Genomic DNA, 26,032 nt, shown 5'->3' on the forward strand with positions numbered 1-26,032 from the left:
TATGAGCAATCTCTACTGTTTTTTTATTTTTTGGAGAAGGCAATCTCTACTATTTTTATTCAAAAAATAAAAAATGGGAAGGATTGTGATAAGTGATTTACCATTAGAGCTAAAATCCTTTGGAAAATTCTTTAATGTCGTCTAAATGGGTCCGAATATTTATTAATATTCCTTTTTGCCCAAAATTGAATTTGTAGCCTATATACATAATACATGTGAAGTCAATCAAATTTAAGTTGAGCTGACATTGAAGACTGGAGCAACTCGAATTCAACCAATAGGACTATAAAATCGATCGGGTCAGGCGGGCCCAAGCCTTACCCAGCCTTGGGCTTTATGGACTCTTAAGGATTAAATGGGTAAGGCTAGGTCGGCCATATCCCAAATAGGTTAGGCCGAGACCCTACCCAAAGGCCTATAAACCTTCGAGACTATAGGGGGTCACCGGACTGGCCTGATTGACCCTGCAAATGCATTATCGTTGTTTAATTAAAAAATATTAAATGGATTAATATGTGGTTTGGAACTAGGGCCTATTAAATTCCCAATTAATCATCATCCCACTTAAATGAAAGGCTTTACTTGTTTAAAAGTTAATTAAACTATAAAATATGAAAAAAGTCACATATTTATTAATTATAGCTTATAACACATAGTAGGATCAGGACGCGGACCAAAGCCTAAAGTGTTAGGCCCAAGTCTATTTTTCGCACAAATAAACCGAGCTAAGCTCGCTCATAACATTAGGTCGGACCAACCCATAACTATAAAAAATAGAGTCATTTTAGCCTAGGCCATTTTTATAGGCTTAGCAACCAATATTTGTTGACATTTACAAGTTAAACTTATACTCATAGAGTCATAGACCAAATTTAACATGTATCTTGTACGAATAATTTATTCTAATTGTATATCACAAATAAATAGTACACAACCATATCAACCTAGCTTAGATCTCCCAATCCGTGGAGAACCTACTTAGCTTAGATCCCCCCGCTGGTGGGGAGCCCACTCCCGAATTGCCGCCGCCTATAGACTTGTGATTATTCTTTCCCAAATAACAGGCACTTGAATCGTTAAGGAAGGAGCTTACAAAACTAAGCAAGGTCTTGGTGATCTCCATTTCGTTTAGGGAATTGAAGCTAAACGTACATCGATAGGGGAAAAAAAAATGAAGTCGTCTAATTTTAAGTGGTTGATTAGTTTGATGAGTAGCTGATTGCTCGATAATTATTATTAATCGATTAATTATAATTCTTATGTAGTTACATATGACATTTGTAGTTACGGAATTATATATGCTAAATTAATGTACTAATACAAACAATTAATATACACAAAGACTAAAAGGAAATTAATCACATGCACTATGACAAAAATGAAAAGTCGAGCGTTATTTGAACACGTCAAACCGTTATTATAGTTATTTCATTATATCGATTAGTGCGTTGTGAAAAATATATGATGTCTCCGGAACTTTATGGTATTTACAAAAAAAAATATAGTAATTTATGAAAAACTGAGTATTTTCATTTAAATTTCACCTATTAAAATAAATCACTATTGTCATTAGAAATTTATATTTTTTTTGGTAAATAAGAATTAAGAAAATTGAAAAAAGAAAAAAGAATTAAGAAATTTGGGTTTAAGTTTTTCGTATATATATAAAAACAGTAATGCTACACTTACCACATTTTTATACCACAATTTTATACCATCTTACATGGCATTCAATATTACACTACAAATTAAAAAATAAAACCTAAAAAAGAAAAAAGAAATACCCTTCCAGTAAAATAATGACACATTAAATAATTAAATAAAATACAAATGTGGGAAAAAAAATATGGACAACTAGATTATTGATATAAAAAAAAAGATTTGGGTTAAAACTTAAAACGCACAGAAAACAAAATCAGTGGGAGCAGAAGCGAGCCAGATCCGCGCCGAAGCAGAGCCCTGAGAGCTTCGAGCACAGCACGTACGCAGAGATGGGGGAGGAGAAGAGGCAATTGATGATGCAGAACCTGTTCGGCGATCAATCCGAAGAAGAAGAAGAGGTTGATTCCGAGCACGAGTCCAATCCCCAGCCCAATTACGTATCTGTATGATCCTCCAATTTTCCATTATATTTACTCAGATACGAATTGCATATTTTGGAATATTTAGGTTTCGATTTTGGACATAGCTGTTTCCATGATAGGCTTTAAGGTCCATGATAGGCTTTAAGCTAGGCTGTGATTTTCTTAATGATGGTGGATGCTTTGTGTAGAATAATGTGTCATGAGGATTTGTATACAGTTTCTTCTTAGGATTACATATATGTGCTTTTTGATTGAACAAGAAAGAAGAACAAGAGGTGGGTTATTTTATATTTTAAGGTATTGGTTGGATTATGGTTATGTTTTTCTAGTAGTATTATAGTGTATAGAAAACTGAGCAGAAGCACTGTTGTTTAACACTGGTTGATGCACATGTAATTCACTGGTTTATTTTTTTTCGTTTTGTCCACATAAAGCTGAAGAAAGCATTTAAGCCAGATTTGCACGAGCACAAGTTATTAGTTGTATCATGGTACTTGTCATTCCGTGGATTGTCACAACATAAATTATGCGCAACAAACTCAACATTTTTAGTGCTGAATTGATGGTTTTGTTTTCAGGATGAAGGAAGGCCGGAGCCTGAGGGTGAAGGTGAAGTAGAGGGCCAGGGGGAGGCAGAGGTAGAGAGTGAAGGTGAGCTGCGTGATGTTGATCCTGATCCAGGAGAAAGTGAGGGCGAAAGAGAACAAAGTTCCCAAGAAGTAGAAATTGGTGACCAAAGAGAGGAAAGTGAAGGAAAATATTCAGACACTGAAGAAAAAGAAGAGTTAACAAGTCGAAGACGAAATGTGATTGAAAGTGGTTCAGAGAGGTCTGAGGAAAACCATTACCCTGACAATGAAGATGATGAGGTTAACCAAGCTAGAAGTCCAAGGTAAAGTTCTCTCTCTCTCTCTCTCTCTCTCTCTCTCTCTCTCTCTCTCTCTCTCTCTCTATCAGTCACACATACATGAAGTGCACACATGTGTTCAGTGCATTTGAAAGAACATATCTGAAGCAACTTTGTTTCTTCTCATATATCTTATTGGATGTCTGGGGGAATGGGCTATGCATGGCTTGTTCATCAATCACTGTTCTATTTTAGTATCCAGAAAAATATAAAAGATTACTGTAAGCTTCCTGTACATACACTTGTTTAGAGCAAGCAGCTATCTAGTTTGATTGTAAGGGGAAACTTGATTTTTAACAGTAGATCTCCTGAGGAGGAGAAGGATAATACTCACATTGCACACTCTGCTGTTCGTAATGTATTTGGTGACTCTGATGAAGAAGAAGAAGAACCAACAGATTATGCAGTTCAGAATGACATTGAGCATGATTCAAATGTGAGTACGAAAGTCGGAAGGCAATATACTTAAATTTTGCATTTGTAATTGCTGTCAAAGTGTAATGGTTTTTTAAATGATATGAGAAGTGTTTTTTGCCTCAGAGATCCCCTATGGAAGAGGACGGGAGCTATGACAAGAGTTTAAGACCAGAGGATATAGTGCCTGATGAAGATGCTAGATATGAGTCAGAAGAGGAAAACATTGAGGCTAAACCTAGAGACAAACCACTTGGGCCCCCATTGGAGCTAGAGATTCCATTGCGTCCGCCTCCTGCTCATCCAGAAAAGGTTTAAATTCTTATTCTACATGGTGTAATAATAAAAAGAAAAATCGTGAATATTTCAATTTATTGACTTGGTGGAACATTGTGATATTCAAATGTTATACTTCTGTAGATGAATATGATCAAAGTTTCAAATATCATGGGCATTGACCCCAAACCATTCGATCCGAAGACATACGTGGAGGAAGATACATTTGTGACAGATGAATCAGGATCTAAGAAACGTATACGTTTGGAAAACAATATTGTGCGCTGGAGGAGAGTTAGAAATCCAAATGGCACAACATCTGTAAGTAATTGTCTTTATTCTATTCTGTCAACGCTCATACATGCACATATACGCGTCTGTATGTGTGTATACATGCAATATACATTTATGCATGTGATGGATTGGCTGCACACGTATGCCTGTGTCACAGACATATGCTTGCATATATTTAGCATTAAATTCAGTGGGTGGACTTTATGTGCCTTTTTTTCTGCATGCAAAGTGTTATTTATAATACTGAGTTGTGTCAATGTTGTAGTGGGTTGCCCTTTTGTGTGCTTCCTGAGTATTATTTTCCAATGTAAAACTACCTATGAATAAATTGTTTGTAATTAGAGATGTGTTTTTCAGATTAGGACAACTTTGTGTGTTGTAGTTCCCTTAACTTCTTGTCCTTCTCTGCTGTTGAGTTTTCCAAATTACCTCTTTCCAGCTGAAAGCCAATATTGGTTCAACTCCACCACAATACCCATTTTGTGCTGCACTGTAAACAAATTCTTTTTTGTTTTTGTTTTTTCACATCATTCGCTCAGTGTTTTAACTATTTCCTGTGATTTGTAGTGTGAAAGCAATGCACGCTTTGTGAGATGGTCTGATGGCAGTTTGCAGTTATTAATTGGGAATGAAGTTCTAGATATATCCGTGCAAGAGGCACAGCATGATCAAGCACACCTATTTCTCCGGCATGAAAAGGTGAAATTCCAAATCAGTTTGGTGTATGTGATTCATAAGTAAATACTTAATGAATTTGGTTTCCGTCAGAATTCTGGAAAAGCTGCAAAAAAGGTTGAAGAGATTTTTGAACTGCCTACTAAGAAGTTGTTCATATTCTGTTTTTGGAAAAAATTAGTCTTCACAAAGAACTTGTTCCTGAATACCTATGTATTGTACTTGCAGGGAATCCTCCAATCACAAGGAAGAGTTATGAAGAAGATGAGGTTTATGCCATCGTCCTTAACATCAAATTCACATCGACTGTTGACTGCTCTGGTTGATTCTCGACATAAAAAAGTTTACAAGGTTAAGAACTGTGTTACTGACATCGACCCTGAGAGAGAAAAGGAGGAGAAAGAAAGGGTAATTGTTTTTTTTTTTTTTCATAAGTTGGTTGTGTGTGTTTGGTATTTAGTATAATGGAACATCTATATTGATTTTTTTTTGGTGTTGTAGGCTGAAAGTCAAACAATCAGAGCTAATTTACTTCTTAACCGGAAGAGGGAGAAGGTGAACCGAAAATATACACCGACTGTGGACAGGAGGCGCCAACTTTCACCTGGGTTCTTGGAAGATGCTCTTGATGAGGTATGGCCTTACTATAAGGGTGGGGTGGGGATTTCATTTTGTTCTCTCCATCTTCAATGCTTTATGTTCCTTTACAGCATACTCAGATGATTAGACCGGTAGCTTTTCAGTTTATGATGTTTGAAGAACACAATTGTTCTTTTTAATTATTTTTGTGGATGCGGAAGACCCTATATTCATTTGTGAGTTAGGTCTCTTAGTTGGTCACTTTTATTTTTCAGGATGATGAACCAGATTATTACGAGTCGCGTCGTTCTCGCCGCCATATCGAGGAGGATCTGGAAATGGAAGCTCGAGCAGAGAAACGCATTTTGAATGCTAAGAAGGTCCTATAACTCATTTTTTACAATTCCTCTTATAATATATTATTATATTCATTCTTCTAAACTTGTTCACACTTTGAATTTTAGTCACAGGGACCTAAAGACATCCCTCGCAAGTCATCAATGCCAACTGCCAAATCATCTCGGCGTCAGGTGGATTTCTCTGATAGTGAGAGAGGTGAGTCTGAGTATGAAACTGATGGGGAAGAAGATGAGAGGTCTCCTCCACGTAAGAGGGCTGAGGATCCAGAGCCAGAGTATGAAGACGGAGAAGAAGAAGATGAAGAACATGAAGAAGAAGCAGAAGTAAATGAAGCATCAGAGGAGGAGGAGGAGGCTGAGGTATTCCCCTTGTTTACGATCACAGTTGCTATGAGATTCATAGATGGAGATATCTTGATTAATTTTCTACATAAATCATTTTGGTTTATAAAGGAAGGAGAAATACTTTTGTTCATCTGTTGTTACTATTTCCAGTATTAGTATTTTGTTCTACACCGGAGCAGATTTGTTAAGCTCTGTCTACTCTAGCATAATTTAATTTACTTTTATCTTTGATCCTGTCTTTTGGATATATTTGTAGGGGCCTAAGCAAAAGGTTAAGGACTCTGGACACAGTTTCAAGCGTAAGGAAATTGAGTCAGATGAAGACTCTCCTCCTAGGAAGGTTGCGACACATCGCAGAATGGCAGTTGTTTATGATAGTGATGAAGACTGAACTTCGTTTGGACAATTTCATGTCAGTATTTCTCTTGTAATGTTTCTTGTTTGTTATTAATGATTTTTAGTCTTGCACCATGGTTAAACTGTCTTTGAAAGCGATAGCTACAGAATGACTGGTTTATACATCACTGCTCATTGCTATCTTCTTTTATTACTTTTTTACTGTTTGCGTCTTCTACACGTAACAGCAGTTTATCCGGTGCTACTTCAGTTTATGTATTCTCTTTCGTTTCTTCCTTATCTTCAATTATCTCATCTTCGTCCTTTCTCTCTCGTTTCTTCCGTTTTTTCCCCCATATATTTTCTCTCCTTCTCCGTAACTAGAAGAAAACTTGAAACCAAAAACATAAATGCTATCAAACACCCCTTAGTTTATTTGTCCAATGTTAAGCTGACATGAATTTTGATGTTTATTTTTTATTTCTCACATTATTTTGCAGAAAACTTGGTCAGCCTGGCTGCCTTCATCCTGGGAATGAACTGGAGTCTGGAGACAAACCTAAACACCCTCAAATAATAGATATGAATTGTTTCTTGCGACTGTCTTTGCAGCAGAAATGGAAGGCCGACCATATCTTTTTTTTTCCAGATATTTTTTGCTTTGGTTTTATAACTCTATCAAGCGTCTCTTATGTATATTATACAAACAAGTAGTTTGTTAAATGGGAAAATGATGTGAACTTTGGAGATCTGTCAAACAGTTTTTGCCCCTGGAAATGTGATCGTTGATACTTGATAGCAAATTGCTTCATGAGAAAGTTTAATTCTACTCCTATCACAGAAGGAAAGTTGAATTTTATCAACTGCATATGACTGATAAAAGAAAGTTTAATTATTCAGGGTTTCAAACTTACAAGCTATGATCTTTATGTTGAAGGTTTTTGGTTGGTAAAAGAAGTTATATAATTTAATTAGAAAGGAACCCAAAATTTTTTTGTAAGATTTATTTGTAATTTTATCTTTTGAAAAATCAAACTAAAAATTAAAAAAATATACCCTCCTGTTACTCTCCATCCCTCAACCTCCTTTTATGGCTGTGGCGCCAAACGCCAAACTTTTTTCTATCAAAATGATCGATTTTGTAAAAGATCAAAAAGGAAGTATGTAAGGTTGTTTCTCATTTCTTCTACCCAAAAATATTCTAGAATATTCGATTCATTAAAACGAAATTTCGAGAAATTTCGATTGATTACAAGAAATTTCGAGAAATTTCGATTCATTGGAGGGCAAAAAAGGAAGAGACGGGAAGAGGTAAAGACGAAAGTAACAGCTGATAATAACGAAACGAATTATCCAGTAGCTTCCACTTACCAAATCGAATACCAAAAAGTTAATTAATAACTAAAAAAATAAGCAAACAAAATGATGGAAATTACAAAAAGACCCAGAGCTTCCTGGCTTCCTCTAGTACTTTCTAGGTGGTGTCGTGTCGGCCAGATGACTCTTTCCTTATATAACTCTCTCACTCACTCACTCACTCTCCAAAGTAACATTCAGAAGAATCACAACAACTTAACTCTGTTTCTCCAAAAACAAAGAAAATCAAAGTTGCCAAACGCAATTGTGTATATACCCATCAGAGAAAAGTTTCAGCTTGAGCTTGAGCTTCCTTCTTACGTGGTATGCAAATTTTTTTCTCTCTTTTACTACAAGCCTTGAAGTCTCTGACTCCATAAAATTTATAGTCTTTTTTTTTTTTTTTTTCTGGGTTGAATTAGTTAATCTTTCTTATGTAGCAAAGCCTTTGTCTTTTTAAACTTTCAAAGTTTCAATAAAGGAATTTAAGGAGTTGTTGAATTTTGAATATTAGGAATATGATCTGTGGTTGTACGTTGGTTTTTATATACTTCTGTTTTAATGTTCATGAAATGGAATACGAAGGTCGAGTTTTTAGCCTCTATGGCTAATATTGTTAAATTTAAAGTTGCATGGTTCAAGAATCATAATGCGTTGTGGCCCTTGTGGGTATGTCTCGAATTTCGGTTTAGCTCAGCAATGTGCCAATGTTAACGTATTCATTTTTAACTAAATTAAATAAAACATCAACTCTGAAAAAGCTTAATTCCTTTTAATCTTAGCTTGTGATGGACATTATTAGACAATAAAAAAATGTGCGTGGTTCATAATTTCATATATGTTCTTTGGATTTTGAAGCATTTTGCCAAGTTTTATTGGAGTTTTTACTAATGCATGCATTTTTTTTTTTTTTAGTGTTTGTTAGGTATTAAGAGGTAAAGAAAATGAACCCTGACAAGTTCACCCACAAGACCAATGAGACTATTGCTGGGGCTCATGAACTGGCTATGAATGCCGGCCATGCGCAATTCACGCCACTCCATCTTGCAGTCTCCTTGATTTCTGAACCTGCTGGCATTTTCAGCCAAGCAGTTGTCAATGCTGGTGGCACCGAAGACGCTGCACGGTCTGTGGAGAGAGTGTTTAATCAGGCGCTTAAGAAGCTTCCATCACAATCCCCTCCCCCAGATGAAATCCCAGCCAGCACTACTCTCATCAAAGTGATTCGGAGAGCGCAATCCGCTCAAAAGTCACGAGGGGACACGCATTTGGCTGTTGATCAGTTGATTCTTGGCCTTCTTGAGGATTCCCAGGTTGGGGATTTGCTGAAAGAAGCTGGCATTGCCACGGCGAGAGTGAAATCGGAAGTCGAAAAGCTTCGTGGGAAAGAAGGGAAGAAGGTGGAGAGTGCCTCTGGGGACACCACTTTCCAGGCATTGAAGACTTATGGACGAGACCTTGTTGAGCAAGCGGGGAAGCTTGACCCGGTAATTGGCCGAGATGAGGAGATAAGGAGGGTGGTTCGGATTCTCTCAAGAAGAACTAAGAACAACCCAGTTCTAATTGGAGAGCCAGGAGTTGGGAAAACTGCTGTAGTTGAAGGCTTGGCTCAGAGGATAGTGAGAGGGGATATCCCTAATAATCTAGCTGATGTGAGGCTCATAGCATTGGATATGGGTGCTTTGGTGGCGGGTGCAAAATATAGAGGAGAGTTTGAGGAGAGGTTGAAAGCTGTTTTGAAAGAAGTGGAAGAGGCTGAAGGAAAGGTGATTCTGTTCATTGATGAAATTCACCTTGTTCTTGGTGCTGGTAGAACAGAGGGGTCTATGGATGCAGCCAACCTCTTTAAGCCAATGCTTGCTAGAGGTCAGCTCCGGTGCATTGGTGCAACAACTCTTGAGGAGTACAGGAAATATGTGGAGAAGGATGCTGCATTTGAGAGAAGGTTCCAACAGGTTTATGTGGCTGAACCAAGTGTTCCAGACACAATTAGTATTCTTCGTGGGTTGAAAGAGAGATATGAAGGTCACCATGGTGTACGAATTCAGGACCGGGCTCTGATTGTTGCTGCACAGCTTTCAAGTCGGTACATCACAGGTATGAATTACAGCTAACTGATGTATAGTGTAAAATTGTTGTAAATCTTCGTAGATTTGAAGCAATGGATGTCTTTTTGGAGATTACTTGGTATTGAAGTTTGTTTTTCCATTTTATAGGGCGTCATCTCCCTGACAAGGCAATAGATCTAGTTGATGAAGCCTGTGCAAATGTGAGAGTTCAGCTTGATAGTCAGCCTGAAGAAATTGATAAACTTGAAAGAAAGAGAATGCAGCTGGAAATAGAGCTTCATGCACTTGAAAAAGAAAAGGACAAAGCGAGTAAAGCTCGTCTTGTTGAAGTAAGTATTGCACCTCTAATGTATTATTGGAGAATATTTATCTGATTCTACTTTGATTGATTTGGTTTCTTCTGTGGATTCTAACATTCCTTTTTCCAGGTGCGAAAAGAACTTGATGACTTGAGAGACAAGCTTCAGCCCCTGGTGATGAAGTATAAAAAAGAGAAGGAAAGAATTGATGAGCTTCGACGGCTTAAGCAGAGGCGTGAAGAGCTCTTATTTGCTTTAGCAGAGGCTGAAAGAAGATATGATTTAGCCAGAGCTGCTGACTTGCGATATGGGGGTATTCAGGATGTTGAATCGATGATTGCAAAGCTAGAAGGTAGCACAGATGAGAACTTGATGTTGACAGAGACTGTCGGACCAGAACACATTGCCGAGGTTGTTAGCCGTTGGACTGGCATACCTGTCACAAGACTTGGTCAGAATGAGAAAGAAAGGTTAATTGGGCTTGCTGAGAGGTTGCATAAGAGAGTAGTAGGGCAGGACCAGGCGGTTGATGCGGTTTCAGAGGCGGTGTTGAGGTCAAGAGCCGGGCTAGGAAGACCTCAACAGCCAACTGGTTCATTCCTCTTCTTGGGTCCAACCGGAGTCGGTAAAACTGAGCTTGCAAAGGCTCTTGCTGAGCAACTCTTTGATGATGAAAATCTAATAGTAAGAATAGACATGTCTGAGTATATGGAGCAACACTCTGTGTCACGCTTAATTGGTGCTCCCCCTGGGTAAGTGCATTTGCATTTTTCAACAATCATTTATATCTGTTCTTGGTTTTGCATGAGATAATCTGACTCACTTCATGTTTCACAGGTACGTTGGTCATGAGGAAGGAGGGCAACTCACAGAGGCTGTGAGGCGGAGGCCTTACAGTGTTGTATTATTTGATGAAGTGGAGAAAGCACACATAGCTGTTTTTAATACTCTCCTGCAAGTGTTAGATGATGGAAGGTTAACTGATGGCCAAGGTCGAACTGTAGACTTTAGGAATACCGTGATTATTATGACTTCAAACCTTGGAGCGGAGCATCTCCTATCTGGCTTAGTGGGCAAATGTTCAATGCAAGTTGCTCGTGATCGAGTTATGCAAGAGGTATTGTTAGTGACAACCTTCAATGTATGATGCTTGTACATTTTTTTCTTTGATACAGAGGTACTAACTAATCTTTTGGTGCATGGATAGGTGAGAAGGCATTTTAGGCCTGAGCTGCTAAACCGGCTTGACGAGATCGTTGTGTTTGATCCTCTTTCACGGGATCAACTAAGGAAGGTTGCCAGGCTCCAAATGAAGGATGTTGCAGTCCGACTCGCTGAGAGGGGTATTGCTTTGGCAGTGACTGATGCAGCATTGGATTATATTCTGGATGAGAGTTATGATCCGGTTAGTACTACTTGAACAGAATTCTAATTGGCAAATTCAACATCTACTATGCTCTAATTAATGAAATACTAACAGTTTGTGTTTTTTTTCAGGTTTATGGTGCTCGACCAATCAGAAGATGGCTTGAGAAGAAGGTGGTGACAGAGTTATCAAGAATGCTGGTTAGAGGAGAGATAGATGAGAACTCAACTGTGTATATAGATGCAGGGCCAAATGGAAGTGAGTTGGTGTATCGGGTCGATAAGAATGGAGGGCTTGTGAATGCTGTCACAGGTCAAAAGTCAGATGTGCTGATCCACCTTTCCAATGGACCAACAAGGTCTGATGCTGAACAGGCAGTCAAGAAGATGAAGATTGAGGAAGTGGATGAGGATCATGACATGGATGAGTGAACTCTGTTTGGAAAAGGGTTTTAAGGAGACCGACTGCTATGTGTTTTGCAGTTTTCATGTGAAAGTTTATTTGTGTTTCTGTACTTAAATGATGGTTAATGTTTGAACAGTGAACAGAGACTTGTTCTGAGTTCGTTTTATATGTATGGAAAGTTTGTATTTTCCTGTATCTCACATTTCAATGATTTCTCTTCTTCTTTATTCATATCCATCTTGGAGACATGAAAACAGTCCTTGTATGTTAGAGCATGTGCCATGCAAGGTCAATAGGGTCAATATATTAACATTGTGAAAGAAAAAATACTTGCAATGGTAGTCAAAAAATTAACACAGATATTGCCAATCTCTGTGGAACTAAGATAAGGTGGGATTTTAGTCGAGCGATCGCTGAGCCAGTAATTGGTAGTGGCCGAGCAATCTCTCGCTTGTTGAGCCCAATTCTTTTGTTTTTATTATATGAATTATGATTTTTTATTAAATTTAAGTATTAATTTAAATTATTAAAAAAATTAAATATTAAACTTATTTTAAAGATTTTATTGAGATTATTTGAATAATATAATTTTTAAAATAAATAAACTTAAAAACTTTAATTTATAAGAAAATATACAAAAATATATAATTATTAATTTATGCTAATGACTTAAATCATTTCAAATAAAATAGCTTAAGTCAAGTCAATAATTGATTTATTTCAAAAATGGGGTCCCATTATCACACTGCTAGTTCTAGATTAATTTTTTAAGATTAAAAGAGTTGCTGGCTACAATTGGCGATCAGCAATTGAATCCTTTCAAGCCTCATGAAAATGCAACTTCAATGAAGGTTCATTGAAGACTTCAAAAAGGGACTCCATAGAAATATTGTTGTGAGGATATGACTGAATGCGTCCACATATATAAAAGTTCCTCATTACAGATGATTAAATAATTGATTTGGATCCTCTACATATGATTTTAGGGGGTGTATTCAATTAAGATTTTAATGAAATTTTGTATAGTTTTTAAAAGTCATTGACTTTGGTAGAGTTGCTGATTTTTAATAATTTTCATAAACTCCACATAAACTTTGACAGAATTTTATTAGAGTTTCTTTGACTTTTCTCATAGATTTTAAAGGATTTTTATAGACTTCTAATAAATTTTGATATAATTTTTTATTATTTATTTTATGATTTCTTTAATATGTTTTTTATTTTTTTGTCCTCCGTGAGTGAGTGGAACAGGGATGAGCTTCAAGACCGAAATGCAGGTGTTATAAATTGCCCTAATATTGCAAACAATATAAAAACTTGGGGCTAGAATTGTAGGGATCAAAATTATTTTGTTCCATAATTTATTATAAGTGTTCTGAATTTTATGATTTTATGTTGTTAGACTGTCAAATATTGTGTTTTAACAAGGTTTTGGAATTTGTCTAATTGAATTGATAGGTTGAGAACATTATATAATGTGGCGGTAACATTATTTTTTAAATTATGAATATATAATCTTGTGATTTTGTTGAGTACTTAAAGATTATGAAGTGGTTGGTTTGAATATCTTGCTGTTACATTGCATTGTGGCAACACTGTTGGTTTTAACCCAGGATGAGGAGTCAATTAAATATAAGAGAAAAAGAAAATTAATATAAGAGAATATAGTAATTAAAATAAATAAATTAAGAAGTGGGTGAAAAAATAAGATTAAAAAATTTAGCATCACTCTTTAAAAAATAAATAAATACAACTTTTTTAATAGGTCTCTCTGTCTCCCACTTTTGTGACCTTAAAGGTCTCCCGCTTCATTCAGGACTCAGGAGAGTCAAAAAGACTCGTAAAAGACTCGACTCTGTTTCTGCACAAAACCAAAATCACAGTCGCCAAACGCAATTGCATATACCCTCGCGAAGGAAGCTCCAGTTCCAGCTTCAACTTCGTTCTTAAAAGGTATGGAAATCTCTTTATTTCTTTATTGATCTTTTTTTGTTTTGGGTTGAATTAGTCTATCTTTCTTAAGTAGCAAAGTCTCTGGCTTTTTTTAATTTCAGTGACCAAAATCAGCAAGTTATTGAATTTGAAAAGTGACAAATATGATCTGATTCTTTGTTGGATTTTATATGGTTTTGCTTGGTTGTGGGTGTGACTCGAATTTTGTTTTATAGCTCAGTGAATTACAGGAACCATAAAAGCTTACTTTTTTTTTTTCTGAATTATTGTTGATTTTCATCTTGTGAAAGACGCTTTAAGGAAGTTGAAAAGCTATTTGGGAAGGGAAGATGGTGGAGAGTGCCTCTGGGTGCACCACTCCACAGGCATTGGAGACTTATGGGAAAAACCTTGTTGAGCAGGCGGAGAAGCTTGACCCGGTCATTGGCCGAGACGAGGAGATTAGGAGGGTGGTTCAGGTTCTCTCAAGGCGAACTAAGAACAACCCAGTTCTAATTGGAGAGCCAGGAGTTGGGAAAACTGCTGTTGTTGAAGGCTTGGCTCAGAGGATAGTGAGAGGGGATGTCCCTAGTAATCTGATTGATGTGAGGCTCATATCATTGGATATGGGTGCTCTTGTGGCCGGGACCCAGTATAGAGGAGAGTTTGAGGAGAGGTTGAAAGCTGTTTTGAAAGAAGTGGAAGAGGCTGAAGGAAAGGTGATTCTGTTCATTGATGAAATTCACCTTGTTCTTGGTGCTGGTATAGTGGGCGGGTCGTGTATGGATGCAGCTAACTTGTTTAAGCCAATGCTTGCTAGAGGTCAGCTCCGGTGCATTGGTGCAACAACTCTTGTGGAGTACAGGAAATATGTGGAGAAGGATGCTGCATTTGAGAGAAGGTTCCAACAGGTACACGTGACTGAACCCAGTGTTCCAGACACAATTTCAATTCTTCGAGGATTGAAAGAGAGATATGAAGGTCACCATGGTGTTCGAATTCAAGACCGTGCTCTGGTTGTTGCTGCACAACTTTCAGGCCGATACATCACAGGTATGAAGTACAGCTGACTGATATAGTGTGGTGTATGCATTTTCCTTTGAATGAAATTTCCTTGGTGTGTAAAAATTGTTGTAAATCTATGTACATTGAAGCATTGGATCTGTTGTTTGAGACTCCTTGTCATTGAATAATAATCTTCTTTTATTTTGTAGGGCGTCGTCTCCCTGACAAGGCAATTGATCTAATTGACGAAGCCTGTGCAAATGTGATAGTACAGCTTGATAGTCTGCCTGAAGAAATTGATAACCTTGACAGAAAGAGAATGCAGATGGAAGTTGAGATTCATGCACTTGAGAGAGAAGAGGACAAAGTTAGCAAGGCTCGTCTTGTTGAAGTAGGTGTTACATCTCCAATGTTTTATTGGAGAATTTTATGGGATTCTACTTTTTAGGTGTTTTTTGCCCCTTAGTAGTTCTGGTCCTTTTGTTGGTACTCTAAAATCTTATTTTCAGGTGCGAAAAGAGCTTGATGACTTGAGAGAGATGCTTGATCCCCTGATGATGAATTATAAAAAAGAAAAGAAAAGGACTGATGAGATTCGAAAGCTTAAGAAAAGGCATATACAGCTCTTATTTGCTTTAGCAGAGGCTGAAAGAAGACATGATTTAGCCAGAGCTGCCGACTTGCGTTATGGGGCCATTCCGGAAGTGGAATCTGCCATTGAACAGGTTGAAGGAAGCTTAAATGACAACTTGATATTGGCAGATACTGTTGGACCAGAACACATTGCTGAGGTTGTAAGCCGTTGGACAGGCATACCTGTCACAAGGCTTGACCAGAATGGGAAAGAGAGGTTAATTGGGCTTGCTGAGAGGTTGCATAAGAGAGTAGTGGGGCAAGATCAGGCAGTTAATGCTGTTGCACAGGCAGTGTTGAGGTCAAGAACCGGGCTAGGAAGGCCACAGCAGCCAACTGGTTCATTCCTATTCTTGGGTCCAACTGGTGTTGGTAAAACTGAGCTTGCAAAGGCTCTTGCTGAGCAACTTTTTGATGATGAAAATCTAATGGTGAGAATAGACATGTCTGAGTACATGGATAAGTTCTCTGTTACACGCTTAATTGGTGCTCCCCCAGGGTAAGTGCATTTGCCATTTTCTTTAATCATTCATATCTTTTCTGGGTTTTGCATACTATTGTCTGAGTCACTCATGTTTTCCAGGTATGTTGGTCATGAGGAAGGTGGGCAACTCACAGAGGCTGTGAGGCGGAAACCTTATAATGTTGTATTGTTAGATGAAGTTGAGAAAGCCCACACGGCCATTTTTAACACTCTCCTGCAAGTGTTAGACGCTGGAAGGTTAACTGATTGCCAAGGTCGTACCGTGGACTTCAGAAATACTGTGATTATTATGACTTCCAACCTTGGTGCGGAGCATCTCCTATCTGGTTTAAATGGTAACTTCTCAATGCAAGTTGCTCGTGATCGAGTTAAGCAAGAGGTATTCTTTAGTGACCGATGGTAATTTATGATACTTATTGTTGATTTATGATACTTCCAAGTACTTATTATATATCTTTTGGCAATTCTTTAGGTGAAAAAGCACTTTAGGCCTGAGTTGCTAAATCGGCTTGATGAGATTGTGGTATTCGATCCTCTTTCACTTGAGCAACTAAGGAAGGTTGCGATGTTGCAAATGAAGGATGTTGCAATGAGACTTGCTGACAGGGGTATTGCTTTAGAAGTGACCGATGCAGCATTGGATTATATTATGGATCAGAGTTATGATCCGGTTAGTACTACTTGCACGTACTGAATTGTAATTGCAAAATCCAACATCTACCCTGCTCTATTGTAACATGAAATACTGAACAGTTAATGTGGCTTTGTTTCAGGTTTATGGTGCTAGACCAATAAGAAGATGGCTAGAGAAGAATGTGGTAACAGAATTATCAATAATGCTGGTTAGAGAAGAGATAGATGAGGACTCAACTGTGTATATAGATGTAGGGCCAATTGGGAGTACTGAGTTAATGTATCGGGTTGAGAAGAATGGAGGGCTTGTTAATGGCGTCACAGGCCAAAAGTTAGATATATTGAACGGGCCAAGGACAGATGCTGAACAGGCAGTTGAGAATATGAAGACTGAGGAAATGGATGAGTAAACTCTTTCATTATTATTATATTTGGAAATAAGGGTTGTAAAGTAAACTGTTAGGTGACCTGTGCTCAAGTGAAAGTTGCTTTTGGAGCTAATCAACTGCACTTAATTATGGTTAAAGTGTTTGAACAATGAATAGAAAGACTTGTTCCCTTGAAATTAAGGAGTTGTCTTAGGAAAACTCTATTTTATACTAAATTTGCTCATCATACACCTCAATCATATTTCGTATACTTAAACAACCCTTAAATGCATTAAATTCAAGAGAAGGTCCTACATGTAGCACAAAAATTCGATACACTAAAACGACCCTTAAATGCATTAACTTGAAGAAAGGGAGATGTTCCTCTTTAACCTAGAAGCTTGTCGCTAGTGCTGTAATCTAAGGTTGGGACGCTGGGGAATTGATTGTATAGAACGCCAAACAAGTGAATTGGGACCTTAGGGTTTTGGTTGGATATAACACCAAATGTTTGTACTTGTTGAAGCCACGTACGTGTTAACATGCATCAAGACACGATATTTTCTTTGCCTTTGTTGATGAGTAATATTATATGACTGACGTCATGGAGGCAATTAGACATATATTACATATATTAATATATATAATCATATATGCGTACATACGTGTTCAGGCTGTAACCACATATAATTGTCATAAAATCAGCTCCATATAAGAACTAGGTTGCTTCATTAATTAATTTAATTTATGATCACAGATGTATTATATATGTCTATAAATTCAACAAAATGATGGATTTGGAGTTTGTTCCTAAATCAAGCATAGACTTTATGAACAAGTGTGAAATTTGTATCCAGGCTAAACAACCCAAGAAACCTTTTAAGTCTGTAAATAGGAATACACATCAACTCCTAAAATTTGTACATACTGATGTTTGTGATTCAAATAGGCCACCCACTAGAGCTCGATATAAGTATTTTGGAACTTTATAGATTATTACTCCAAGTACTGTTATGTTTATTTGATAAAGACCAAAGATGAAGTATTTAGTAATTAAATTCAAGATTTACAAAACTGAAGTAGAAAATCAATTAGAAAGAAAAATTAAGAGGTTTAGGTCTGATAGAGGTGGTGAGTATACTCATACCGATCTTACTTTATTTTGTGAAGCACGTGGTATAATACATGAAGTAACAACACCTTACTCTTCACAATCTAATGGAGTTGCTGAAAAGAAAAATAGAACTTTGTTGGACATGGTGAATTCAATGTTCAATAAGTTATGGACCACATGACACTATGTGGGGGGGAAGCAATTTTAACTGCATGTTTTATACTAAATATAGTCATTTTCAAAGACAATAGTGAAACTCCATATGAATTTTGGAAGAAGAGAAGGCATAATCTTCAAATGTTGAAAGTGTGGGGGTGCTTGGCTAAAGTTGCAATTCGTGATCCTAAGAGAAATAAGATAGGACCTAAGAGGATGAATTTTTTTTTTAATTTTTTTTATCATCCTCTTCTACATCCTTTCTATCTCTCACAATTTCCACACTATACTTTTGGAAATCGATAAACACTTGACATTTCGTTTGTTGTTCAATGCGCATAGTGGTTCAGACATTCTGTGAGTTTTTTGATTATCTTGGAGTTGTAGGCAACCGCCATCACCAGCACGTAGGGAGGCGTCTACGGCTTTAGAATAGTGACTGGAGTGCCTCTCTTGGATTCACATGTCAGAATCTCTAATATTGTCTTTACCATTTATTCAACTGATATATATATTTCTTGATTGTTATATTATTGATTTAGTCAGATATATATATTGATATATAAGTACTAAAATTCTAACAAATAAAAAAAAAAAAAACTTATATAAAACCATAGTGTAATTAAGAGTACTGTACAAAGTTGAAAGTTAATTAAAAAGCTTAATTTACATGTGCAGTGATTAAATATATGTATAATGTATGTAGTTTACTGAATCTTTTAAGTTTACAATGACATTTTCTACCATATAAATACTACACCACATAGGCACATACATAGATCGAAAGATAGAAACTATACTTTTTAAAGATAAAGAGAGATGTACCCTTACAAAGATTAACTGATTAAGAATCAGATGTATGCGTAGATACATGTGGTGATCGAAGTGTGCACAACACCAAGGACAAAACCGGAAAACCCAACAAGGATATCATTGTCGCATGCAAGAATATCCAAGAAAATGGAAGTGAGTGGCTAACGTGGGTAATTGTAAACCAGCTGATAGGAAGGGGGTATTAAGCTATTAACGTGGGTAATTATAAGCCTAGCCTACCTACATTGTACAACTTGCAATTAATCATAAATGCATGACTTTGATTGAATGTTATTGCCGTACGTGACAGATACACGGTCATAACTCATGGCAGAGGCAGTGGGGTTTCATACTTAAATTAATTTCATGGATTTCAAACACAATACTACTTGTAAAACTATCTTTAAATTAGAGGTTAATCCTAATTTATAAGTTACATGTAATTGCATTGCTTAATGGCAAATAGTCTATACAGTAGAAACTGATAACCCCCGGTTCACTGTTGGTTACTTTCTCACTATACAGTCTATACCTACCCACCTTTTTAGAGAGTGCAATAAATGTTTTAAGACCCAGCCAATTGAGGTCCTTTTCATATCAATACATCAATTCACAGGAACTTGAAGCTAGGTTGTTGTGCACTTTTGCCCTCTACCAAAGGGCAAAAATGACAATAAGAAATTAAGAGGCGTTGAAATTCCATGCACCTCCACATCCTTAATCAGTTAATCCTCAGTCATATGATCATCTTTAACAAGCTATATGGCTCTCAATATACAATCGCAAAAGTACATGGCTATATATAGTCATCATAACTTCATAAGCACACAATATAAACACAAAAAAACAAGTCAAGCATATCAGAGAGAGAGAGAGAGAGAATCCAAAGGAAACAGTTATTCTCTATATTTTACATGATTATCTTATGGGCTTATTGTTGGGGGTAGACCATATATGAATCTCCAATTCAGCAATTCCATATGTTACCAGACCTTCAAATATGTGTAGACGTACTATAATATCTAACAGTCCTACTAACCACTCTTCATCCCCCCAAAAAAAAAAGAATAAAAAATGAATGAAAAAAAAGAAAAGAAAGTCAACCTAACCCAAGCCACCCAACAAAATAAGATACCACGTTTGAACCTACTAAATAAGCAAATAACGCACACAACCCCCTCACCCTCCACTCTCTTCCTACCCTTTATATATAATCTCCAACACCAAACATTTGAATCCACAGCACAAGAACTTAGCTCATCAAACGTCGTCGTTCGGCCACCATGTTCCTCGTACTCATCCTCACCGTGGTCTTTGCCTTTTTCCTCTACTGCCTACTCGTCCCGCGGAACCGTCACTCCCTGCCTCTCCCTCCGGGCCCAAAACCGTGGCCCATAATCGGAAACCTGCCTCACTTGGGCCCCGTGCCGCACCACTCGCTGGCGGCCCTGGCCAAGCAGTATGGGCCCCTCATGCACCTCCGCTTGGGCTTCGTGGACGTGGTGGTCGCCGCTTCGGCCTCCGTGGCGGTCCAGTTCCTCAAGACCCACGACGCCAATTTCTCCAGCCGCCCGCCCAATTCTGGCGCCAAGCACCTCGCTTATAACTACCAGGACCTCGTCTTCGCGCCGTACGGTCCGCGCTGGCGTATGTTCCGGAAGATCAGCTCCGTCCACTTGTTCTCCGGCAAGGCCTTGGATGATCTCCGACATGTCCGCCAGGTCAGCTAGCTGATATATAATGTCTTAAATTTATTTTACTCATTGAATTCATTTTAAGTTGAATACGTACGTAAATATAGGAGGAGGTGGGGGTGCTAGCACACGGGTTAGCAAGCGCGGGGTCAAAGGCAGTGAACTTGGGGCAGCTACTGAACGTGTGCACGGTGAACGCCCTAGGGCGGGTGATGGTCGGGCGGAGGATGTTCGGTGACGGGAGCGGCGGAGTAGACGAGAAAGCGGACGAGTTCAAATCCATGGTGGTGGAGATGATGGTGTTGGCGGGAGTGTTCAACATCGGTGACTTTATCCCAGCCCTGGAGTGGCTGGACCTACAGGGCGTGGCTGGGAAGATGAAGAAGCTGCACAAGAGGTTCGATGCCTTCTTGACAGCGATTGTGGAAGACCACAAGAGAAGTCTGATCAGTGGGACCAGACCCCAACACGTGGACATGTTAACCACCTTGCTGTCGCTTAAGGATGATGCAGACGGTGAAGGTGCCAAACTCTCTGACACCGAAATCAAAGCTCTGCTTTTGGTAACCATCTCTCTCTCACTCATTTTTACCCCCTTCAATAATTCACTTTCATTTTTTTTTATAAGTTCTTTTCTTCTAATTTGTGAGGAGTTCAAAGTTCAAATTGTTCAAGCGAGCATGTTTGAACTTGAACAGCTGCCTTTTGATGCAGGAGAAGAGACAAAATTTTTTATTTTATATTTTGTTAAAAAAATAATTGAACAAATAACGAGAAAAATTGGATTATAAAAAAGGGTCAGTCTTTTTTCGTCGTACCTTTTTTTGCTTAATCTTGCATTGCACATGATGAATTTATGAATGTCCTTGATGTGTCGGTCAAAACCGACACGTGACCTCACATGAATCACGACAGAAGATTAGTGGGCTTCTACTGTCAAGTGGAGAGCATAAGAAAGTGAATGAGGGCAGAGGGGGTTTTTCTAAAAAAAAAAAGACATTTGGGACTAAAATGAGAAGAATTTGAGAAGAAATGTTGTTGAGATTGGAAACAGTTATCGTTTATTACTCTTCTATTATTCTATATAAACAGAGGAATGGGGCGAGGGCCACCCATGAAAATAGTAAAAGGCCTGGAAAACGTGGTATTGGACCATCTCGATTCTGGGCTGCAGTGTGATAGTGGACAACTGGACGGTGACCTTATGCTGTGTCCTAACTCTTAAATTATTTTTTTTTTTCTTAAACTGCTGAATTAATCATCTTATTTCAAAATTTCAATTTTATCCTTAAAATAAAACATTTTAATTTTGTTTGTCAGATTATTCAACAGTTATCTATCGAAATATATATTATTCGACAGTTATCTGTTGAACATTGATAGATTATTCAGTGAATAACCACCAAATAAAAATGAAAAAAGTATTCAATAGTTATCTGTCTAAATTATTATGGTTATTACTAGTACTATAGTACATGCCATGCCCTCCACAGTATTCAATCAATCTAGCAATCTATCTATCCATCCATCGATCAATCAAATCAAGTTGCTTTTGTCTTCCTCATTGCACCACTAAGTCTTTCATGGGCATGCCCAATGGGGCATCTCTCACTGCACCATTACCCCTCAACTACCAGTCTACCACACCACTTCACTTTAGAGCCTTGTAGGAATCTGGTTGTGAAAATTCACACACCATACACAATTGCACATGCACGCACGTACGTTTTATTCCGAGTTATGTTTTGTTACAATTCTAAGGTAATTTTTAAACGTTAATTGATACTAATTTAGTAGAAGATTTACATTAATTGTTGACAATTACCCACGTTGTAAATTTGTAATTACCTTTTTTTTCATTAATTTATATGTTTTTTTTTTTCCTCTCACCCATTAATACATGCATGCAGAACATGTTCACGGCTGGTACAGACACATCGTCAAGCACAGTGGAATGGGCTATAGCAGAACTCATTCGACACCCGAGAATCATGGCCCAAGTCCAGAAAGAGCTTGATCAAATCGTGGGCCAGGACCGCCTTGTAACCGAATTGGACCTTCCCAACCTGACTTACCTCCAAGCCGTGGTCAAGGAAACCTTCCGGCTCCACCCGTCCACCCCTCTCTCTTTGCCACGTATGGCGGCCGAAAGTTGCGAAATCAACGGCTACCACATTCCAAAGGGCTCTACTCTCTTGGTCAATGTATGGGCCATATCGCGTGACCCGGATCAATGGGCCGACCCATTAGAGTTCAGGCCCGAAAGGTTCCTACCGGGTGGCGAGAAGCCCAATGTTGATGTTAGAGGGAATGATTTTGAAGTGATACCGTTTGGTGCCGGGCGCAGAATATGTGCTGGGATGAGTTTGGGCTTGCGGATGGTCCATCTGATGACTGCGACCCTGGTCCATGCATTTGATTGGACCTTGCCTGATGGACTAACCCGTGAGAAGTTGAACATGGATGAAGCATATGGGCTCACTCTACAACGAGCTGCACCTTTAATGGTCCATCCTCGTACAAGGCTATCCCCAACTGCATATAGTGTATCATCTTGAATGTTACTTTCGCAAAATTTGGCCCCTCTATGCGTCTCTCGTGGTAATTACATGGCAAAATTTGGCCCCTCTGTTTCTACTTAAGTATGTTATAACGACCAAACAAAAAATTTGTGTGTTCAGTTAAATACTGATTCTATTTCTCTCATTTTTAGAATTATTCTTTTTTTGTTTATATATAAAAAATAAGAGTTATCCTTCAAATAATTAGTCAAATAAAACTTTATTACTAACTTATTATTAGTTTAGAGTTGTTTTCTCCGTAATATTTAAAATCCAAATTTGAATCACATTTGATCTTTGACTAAAAAACAAAAAAAGAATACAATGTTTATTGTAAATGTTGAAATAATATACCAATAATGAATGATTGGTATATTATTTCTCTTGAAATTTATCGATTGAATTTTAAATTCATAAGGTAGTTAGTTGAGATGGTTCAATTAGTTTTGAATGATTAACTAATTCTTGATATACCGACGGTGAGATAGTAAACTAGTTGAGATGGTTCCAATAATGAATGATTGACTAGTTCTTAATGTAACAATACTTGTATTTTTTTTTTTTTTAGTAACTGAAGGCGTCGTGTACTAATTTTTCCACATCAGACTAATTTCTTAAACCACCAGTAAAAATACTCGTAATTTCTTTGACAATCATTCATTAATATTTAACACCGGTCATATAGTACATTACCCGCGGCTTTCCAAGTTATAAGATTAACTTACTGCTGCCTTCTTGGCTCGTCCAGTCAAGACTATACGACGACGTATTGTGATTGCCATGTCAATTAAACATAGTGCTCTCTGCTCTGCGACGAACAAAATCAATCTACTCTCTCTCTCTCTCTAAAGTCTAAATTTTATTGTATCTTCTACAATGCGAGTATGCGACCTCTCCAATTTCAATCTGAGCCGTCCAAATTAGGGTTTGGCCCCTAAATCCAGTCCCATCCTCAGAGCCATGGCAACGAATCTCCAAGAATACTTCAACACCTCGGTCAACTCGTCGATCCCGAGCCTTCCCGCCATAATTGACGGCGAAGGTCAGAGCTTTTCCGTCGCCAGCCAGCCAGAGTGCCATGGACTCTTCTACGAAGCCGTTCTGGTGGTGCCTGCGGTTGTTTTCGTGGTGTACATGGCGGTCCACGCCAAGAAGAACCTCACGAAGCTCTCAAATGGCAGGTCGTATATTATGATTTCCTATTATGCCCTTCTCTGGGTCGCTACCCTTCTGAACCTCGTCTGGTGCTCTCTTCAGGTTGGTGGGTTTTTAGGGTTTTCAGATTTTGGGTGGCTTGGCTTTTACACATTGTGATTGTGGTTGATGTTTGATGTTTGATGTTTGATACTTTAGGCTTGGCAATGCTCTGCTGGGAAGGAGGTTGCTTGGAATGTGTTGTCGTTGTTCACAGCTTCTGCAATGCTGTTTTTGGAGATTAGCTTGGTGGCTTTTTTACTGCAGGACAATTACACGAGTGGGGTAGAAGCTTTAGCTCATACTTTCATTGTCTCTGGGATCATTGTTGCTGTGGACATACTGCTTAAGGCAATCAATCACTCTCTTTATGATCTCATATTTCATTGCCATTATTCAATTATTAGTCAATCAGATCATTGATTTAGATGTACTATAGCCTTATCATTGATTCCTGCAGTGGTAGAGTGAGAAATTCATTGATGACCTGTTGCTCTGGTCATTCAAGAAGTTTAGTTACTGAGTAGTCTAGGCAATTATTTGTTCAATGCTTATTGCAATTTATTATGTTTATGTAAAATGGCAACAAAAAATTATGTATATTCTAATATTTTTGTTTCTTATCCCATTCTTGCTTTCGTAAATGTATGTAATATGTCCCTTGCTTCAGGCAATCTATGTATTTGGGTTTGGGGTCCCATTGTTCATTGTTGGTGTTGGAAGTACCAATGGAGTGAAGTGGGGCTTATGGTTCTTCCACAAATCGTTGCTTACTGCAGTTTATGGCTTCATATTGTTCGTGCATTTCTCAAAATGGAGAGAGAAGCTACCTCGTGAGTACATTTCTGATTCGGTTATTATCATTTCTTTAATGACTAATTAATCGAACATGTGGTTATCTTCTTATCTTCTGCAGCCAGACCTGCATTCTACAACTACATTGTCATAATGTTTGTATTTGGTGCTGTGGCATTGCTTGCTTGTGGGCTTGCTGGAATTGGGGCTGGTTTCGGCATTTGGTATGCAAAATTAAGTTCAAAATTAGAACTATGATGAGGTTATCAGAATTTGATTTGTATATATCCTGCAGGTTGTACAATCTTACGGAGGTATGCTACCACTCTGTGTATCTTCCTGTTCTGTACGTAACTTTTCTAGCAGATTTTTTCCAGGTGAGAATTATTCACAAGCATGGTTAAACAGTATTCTCTAGTTTTTAATTACTTTTGTGGAGGTGATAATCATGTAAATATACATTGTGATGTCTACAGGAAGAAACTTTTCTTCTGGATAATGCATATTACTCTGAGATGAAGGATGCTGGGTTCTTTGATGCTGATTGGGATTAGTCCATTGGTAGAGTTGTGAATGTTAAAGGATGGCCTTTTCCGCCTTTGTTTGTATACTTTGTGAATAAAGCAAAAAGATATTTGTAAATGCCCACGTTTGAAAATCTAGAAGATGAACACTACTGTTTCCTGTCTTAGCTGGAAATTGCATCCTCCCAAACCTTTGTTGGTAGAATTTTCTCATATTGTTCGCATCGGACCAATTTTTAACATGAAAAAAATGTTGGCTTTTATTATTTTTTTTCTGAGTAAAGATTTTATTTTTTCTTTAAATTATTTTAGAGAGAGCGAGAAAGAGGACCAATTTTTAGCGTGAAACAATGTTGCCCTCT

The 26,032-nt window shown here is 37.8% G+C and overlaps 5 protein-coding genes across 8 annotated transcripts; all 5 read left to right on the top strand.

Annotated features, from left to right (window-relative positions):
- The first annotated feature begins 1,912 nt into the window (after positions 1-1,912).
- On the top strand, positions 1,913-7,020 carry VIP4 (leo1-like family protein). 4 transcript variants are annotated; one of them, XM_086256852.1, is made up of 12 exons: positions 1,913-2,105; positions 2,663-2,976; positions 3,292-3,427; positions 3,517-3,717; positions 3,826-4,002; positions 4,543-4,674; positions 4,879-5,058; positions 5,152-5,283; positions 5,505-5,609; positions 5,694-5,948; positions 6,190-6,345; positions 6,770-7,020. In XM_086256852.1, exons 1-11 carry the CDS (start codon positions 1,992-1,994, stop codon positions 6,322-6,324), a joined length of 1,881 nt encoding a protein of 626 aa, XP_086112978.1. In that variant the 5' UTR covers positions 1,913-1,991; the 3' UTR covers positions 6,325-6,345; positions 6,770-7,020. The 4 variants fall into 4 exon arrangements, with proteins under 4 accessions (XP_086112978.1, XP_086112980.1, XP_086112979.1 ...); XM_086256854.1 differs by having other exon boundaries at positions 3,532-3,717; XM_086256853.1 differs by having other exon boundaries at positions 3,295-3,427.
- Positions 7,021-7,809: 789 nt separating this feature from the next.
- LOC147275039 (chaperone protein ClpB1) lies at positions 7,810-11,936 on the top strand. Its single transcript, XM_086256691.1, has 7 exons — positions 7,810-7,949; positions 8,541-9,722; positions 9,842-10,023; positions 10,123-10,745; positions 10,831-11,110; positions 11,201-11,398; positions 11,491-11,936. Exons 2-7 carry the CDS (start codon positions 8,570-8,572, stop codon positions 11,788-11,790), a joined length of 2,736 nt encoding a protein of 911 aa, XP_086112817.1. The 5' UTR covers positions 7,810-7,949; positions 8,541-8,569; the 3' UTR covers positions 11,791-11,936.
- Positions 11,937-13,577: 1,641 nt separating this feature from the next.
- Positions 13,578-17,010, top strand: LOC147275040 (chaperone protein ClpB1-like). Its single transcript, XM_086256670.1, has 7 exons — positions 13,578-13,717; positions 14,008-14,749; positions 14,911-15,092; positions 15,211-15,833; positions 15,918-16,197; positions 16,291-16,488; positions 16,592-17,010. The coding sequence occupies exons 2-7, from the start codon at positions 14,047-14,049 to the stop codon at positions 16,859-16,861; spliced, it is 2,256 nt and encodes a 751-aa protein (XP_086112796.1). The 5' UTR covers positions 13,578-13,717; positions 14,008-14,046; the 3' UTR covers positions 16,862-17,010.
- A 2,783-nt stretch (positions 17,011-19,793) lies between these two features.
- Positions 19,794-23,302, top strand: TT7 (Cytochrome P450 superfamily protein). Its single transcript, XM_086228061.1, has 3 exons — positions 19,794-20,623; positions 20,704-21,159; positions 22,507-23,302. Exons 1-3 carry the CDS (start codon positions 20,186-20,188, stop codon positions 23,152-23,154), a joined length of 1,542 nt encoding a protein of 513 aa, XP_086084187.1. The 5' UTR covers positions 19,794-20,185; the 3' UTR covers positions 23,155-23,302.
- A 228-nt stretch (positions 23,303-23,530) lies between these two features.
- LOC147275042 (protein CANDIDATE G PROTEIN-COUPLED RECEPTOR 2-like) lies at positions 23,531-25,837 on the top strand. The gene is made up of 6 exons (XM_086228062.1): positions 23,531-24,414; positions 24,511-24,702; positions 25,022-25,184; positions 25,268-25,370; positions 25,442-25,523; positions 25,623-25,837. Exons 1-6 carry the CDS (start codon positions 24,118-24,120, stop codon positions 25,698-25,700), a joined length of 915 nt encoding a protein of 304 aa, XP_086084188.1. The 5' UTR covers positions 23,531-24,117; the 3' UTR covers positions 25,701-25,837.
- The last annotated feature ends 195 nt before the right edge of the window (positions 25,838-26,032 follow it).

Source organism: Dryas octopetala, chromosome 9, assembly GCF_963921425.1.
Source record: "Dryas octopetala chromosome 9, drDryOcto1.1, whole genome shotgun sequence".
In the NCBI taxonomy this organism is placed as follows: Eukaryota; Viridiplantae; Streptophyta; class Magnoliopsida; order Rosales; family Rosaceae; genus Dryas; species Dryas octopetala.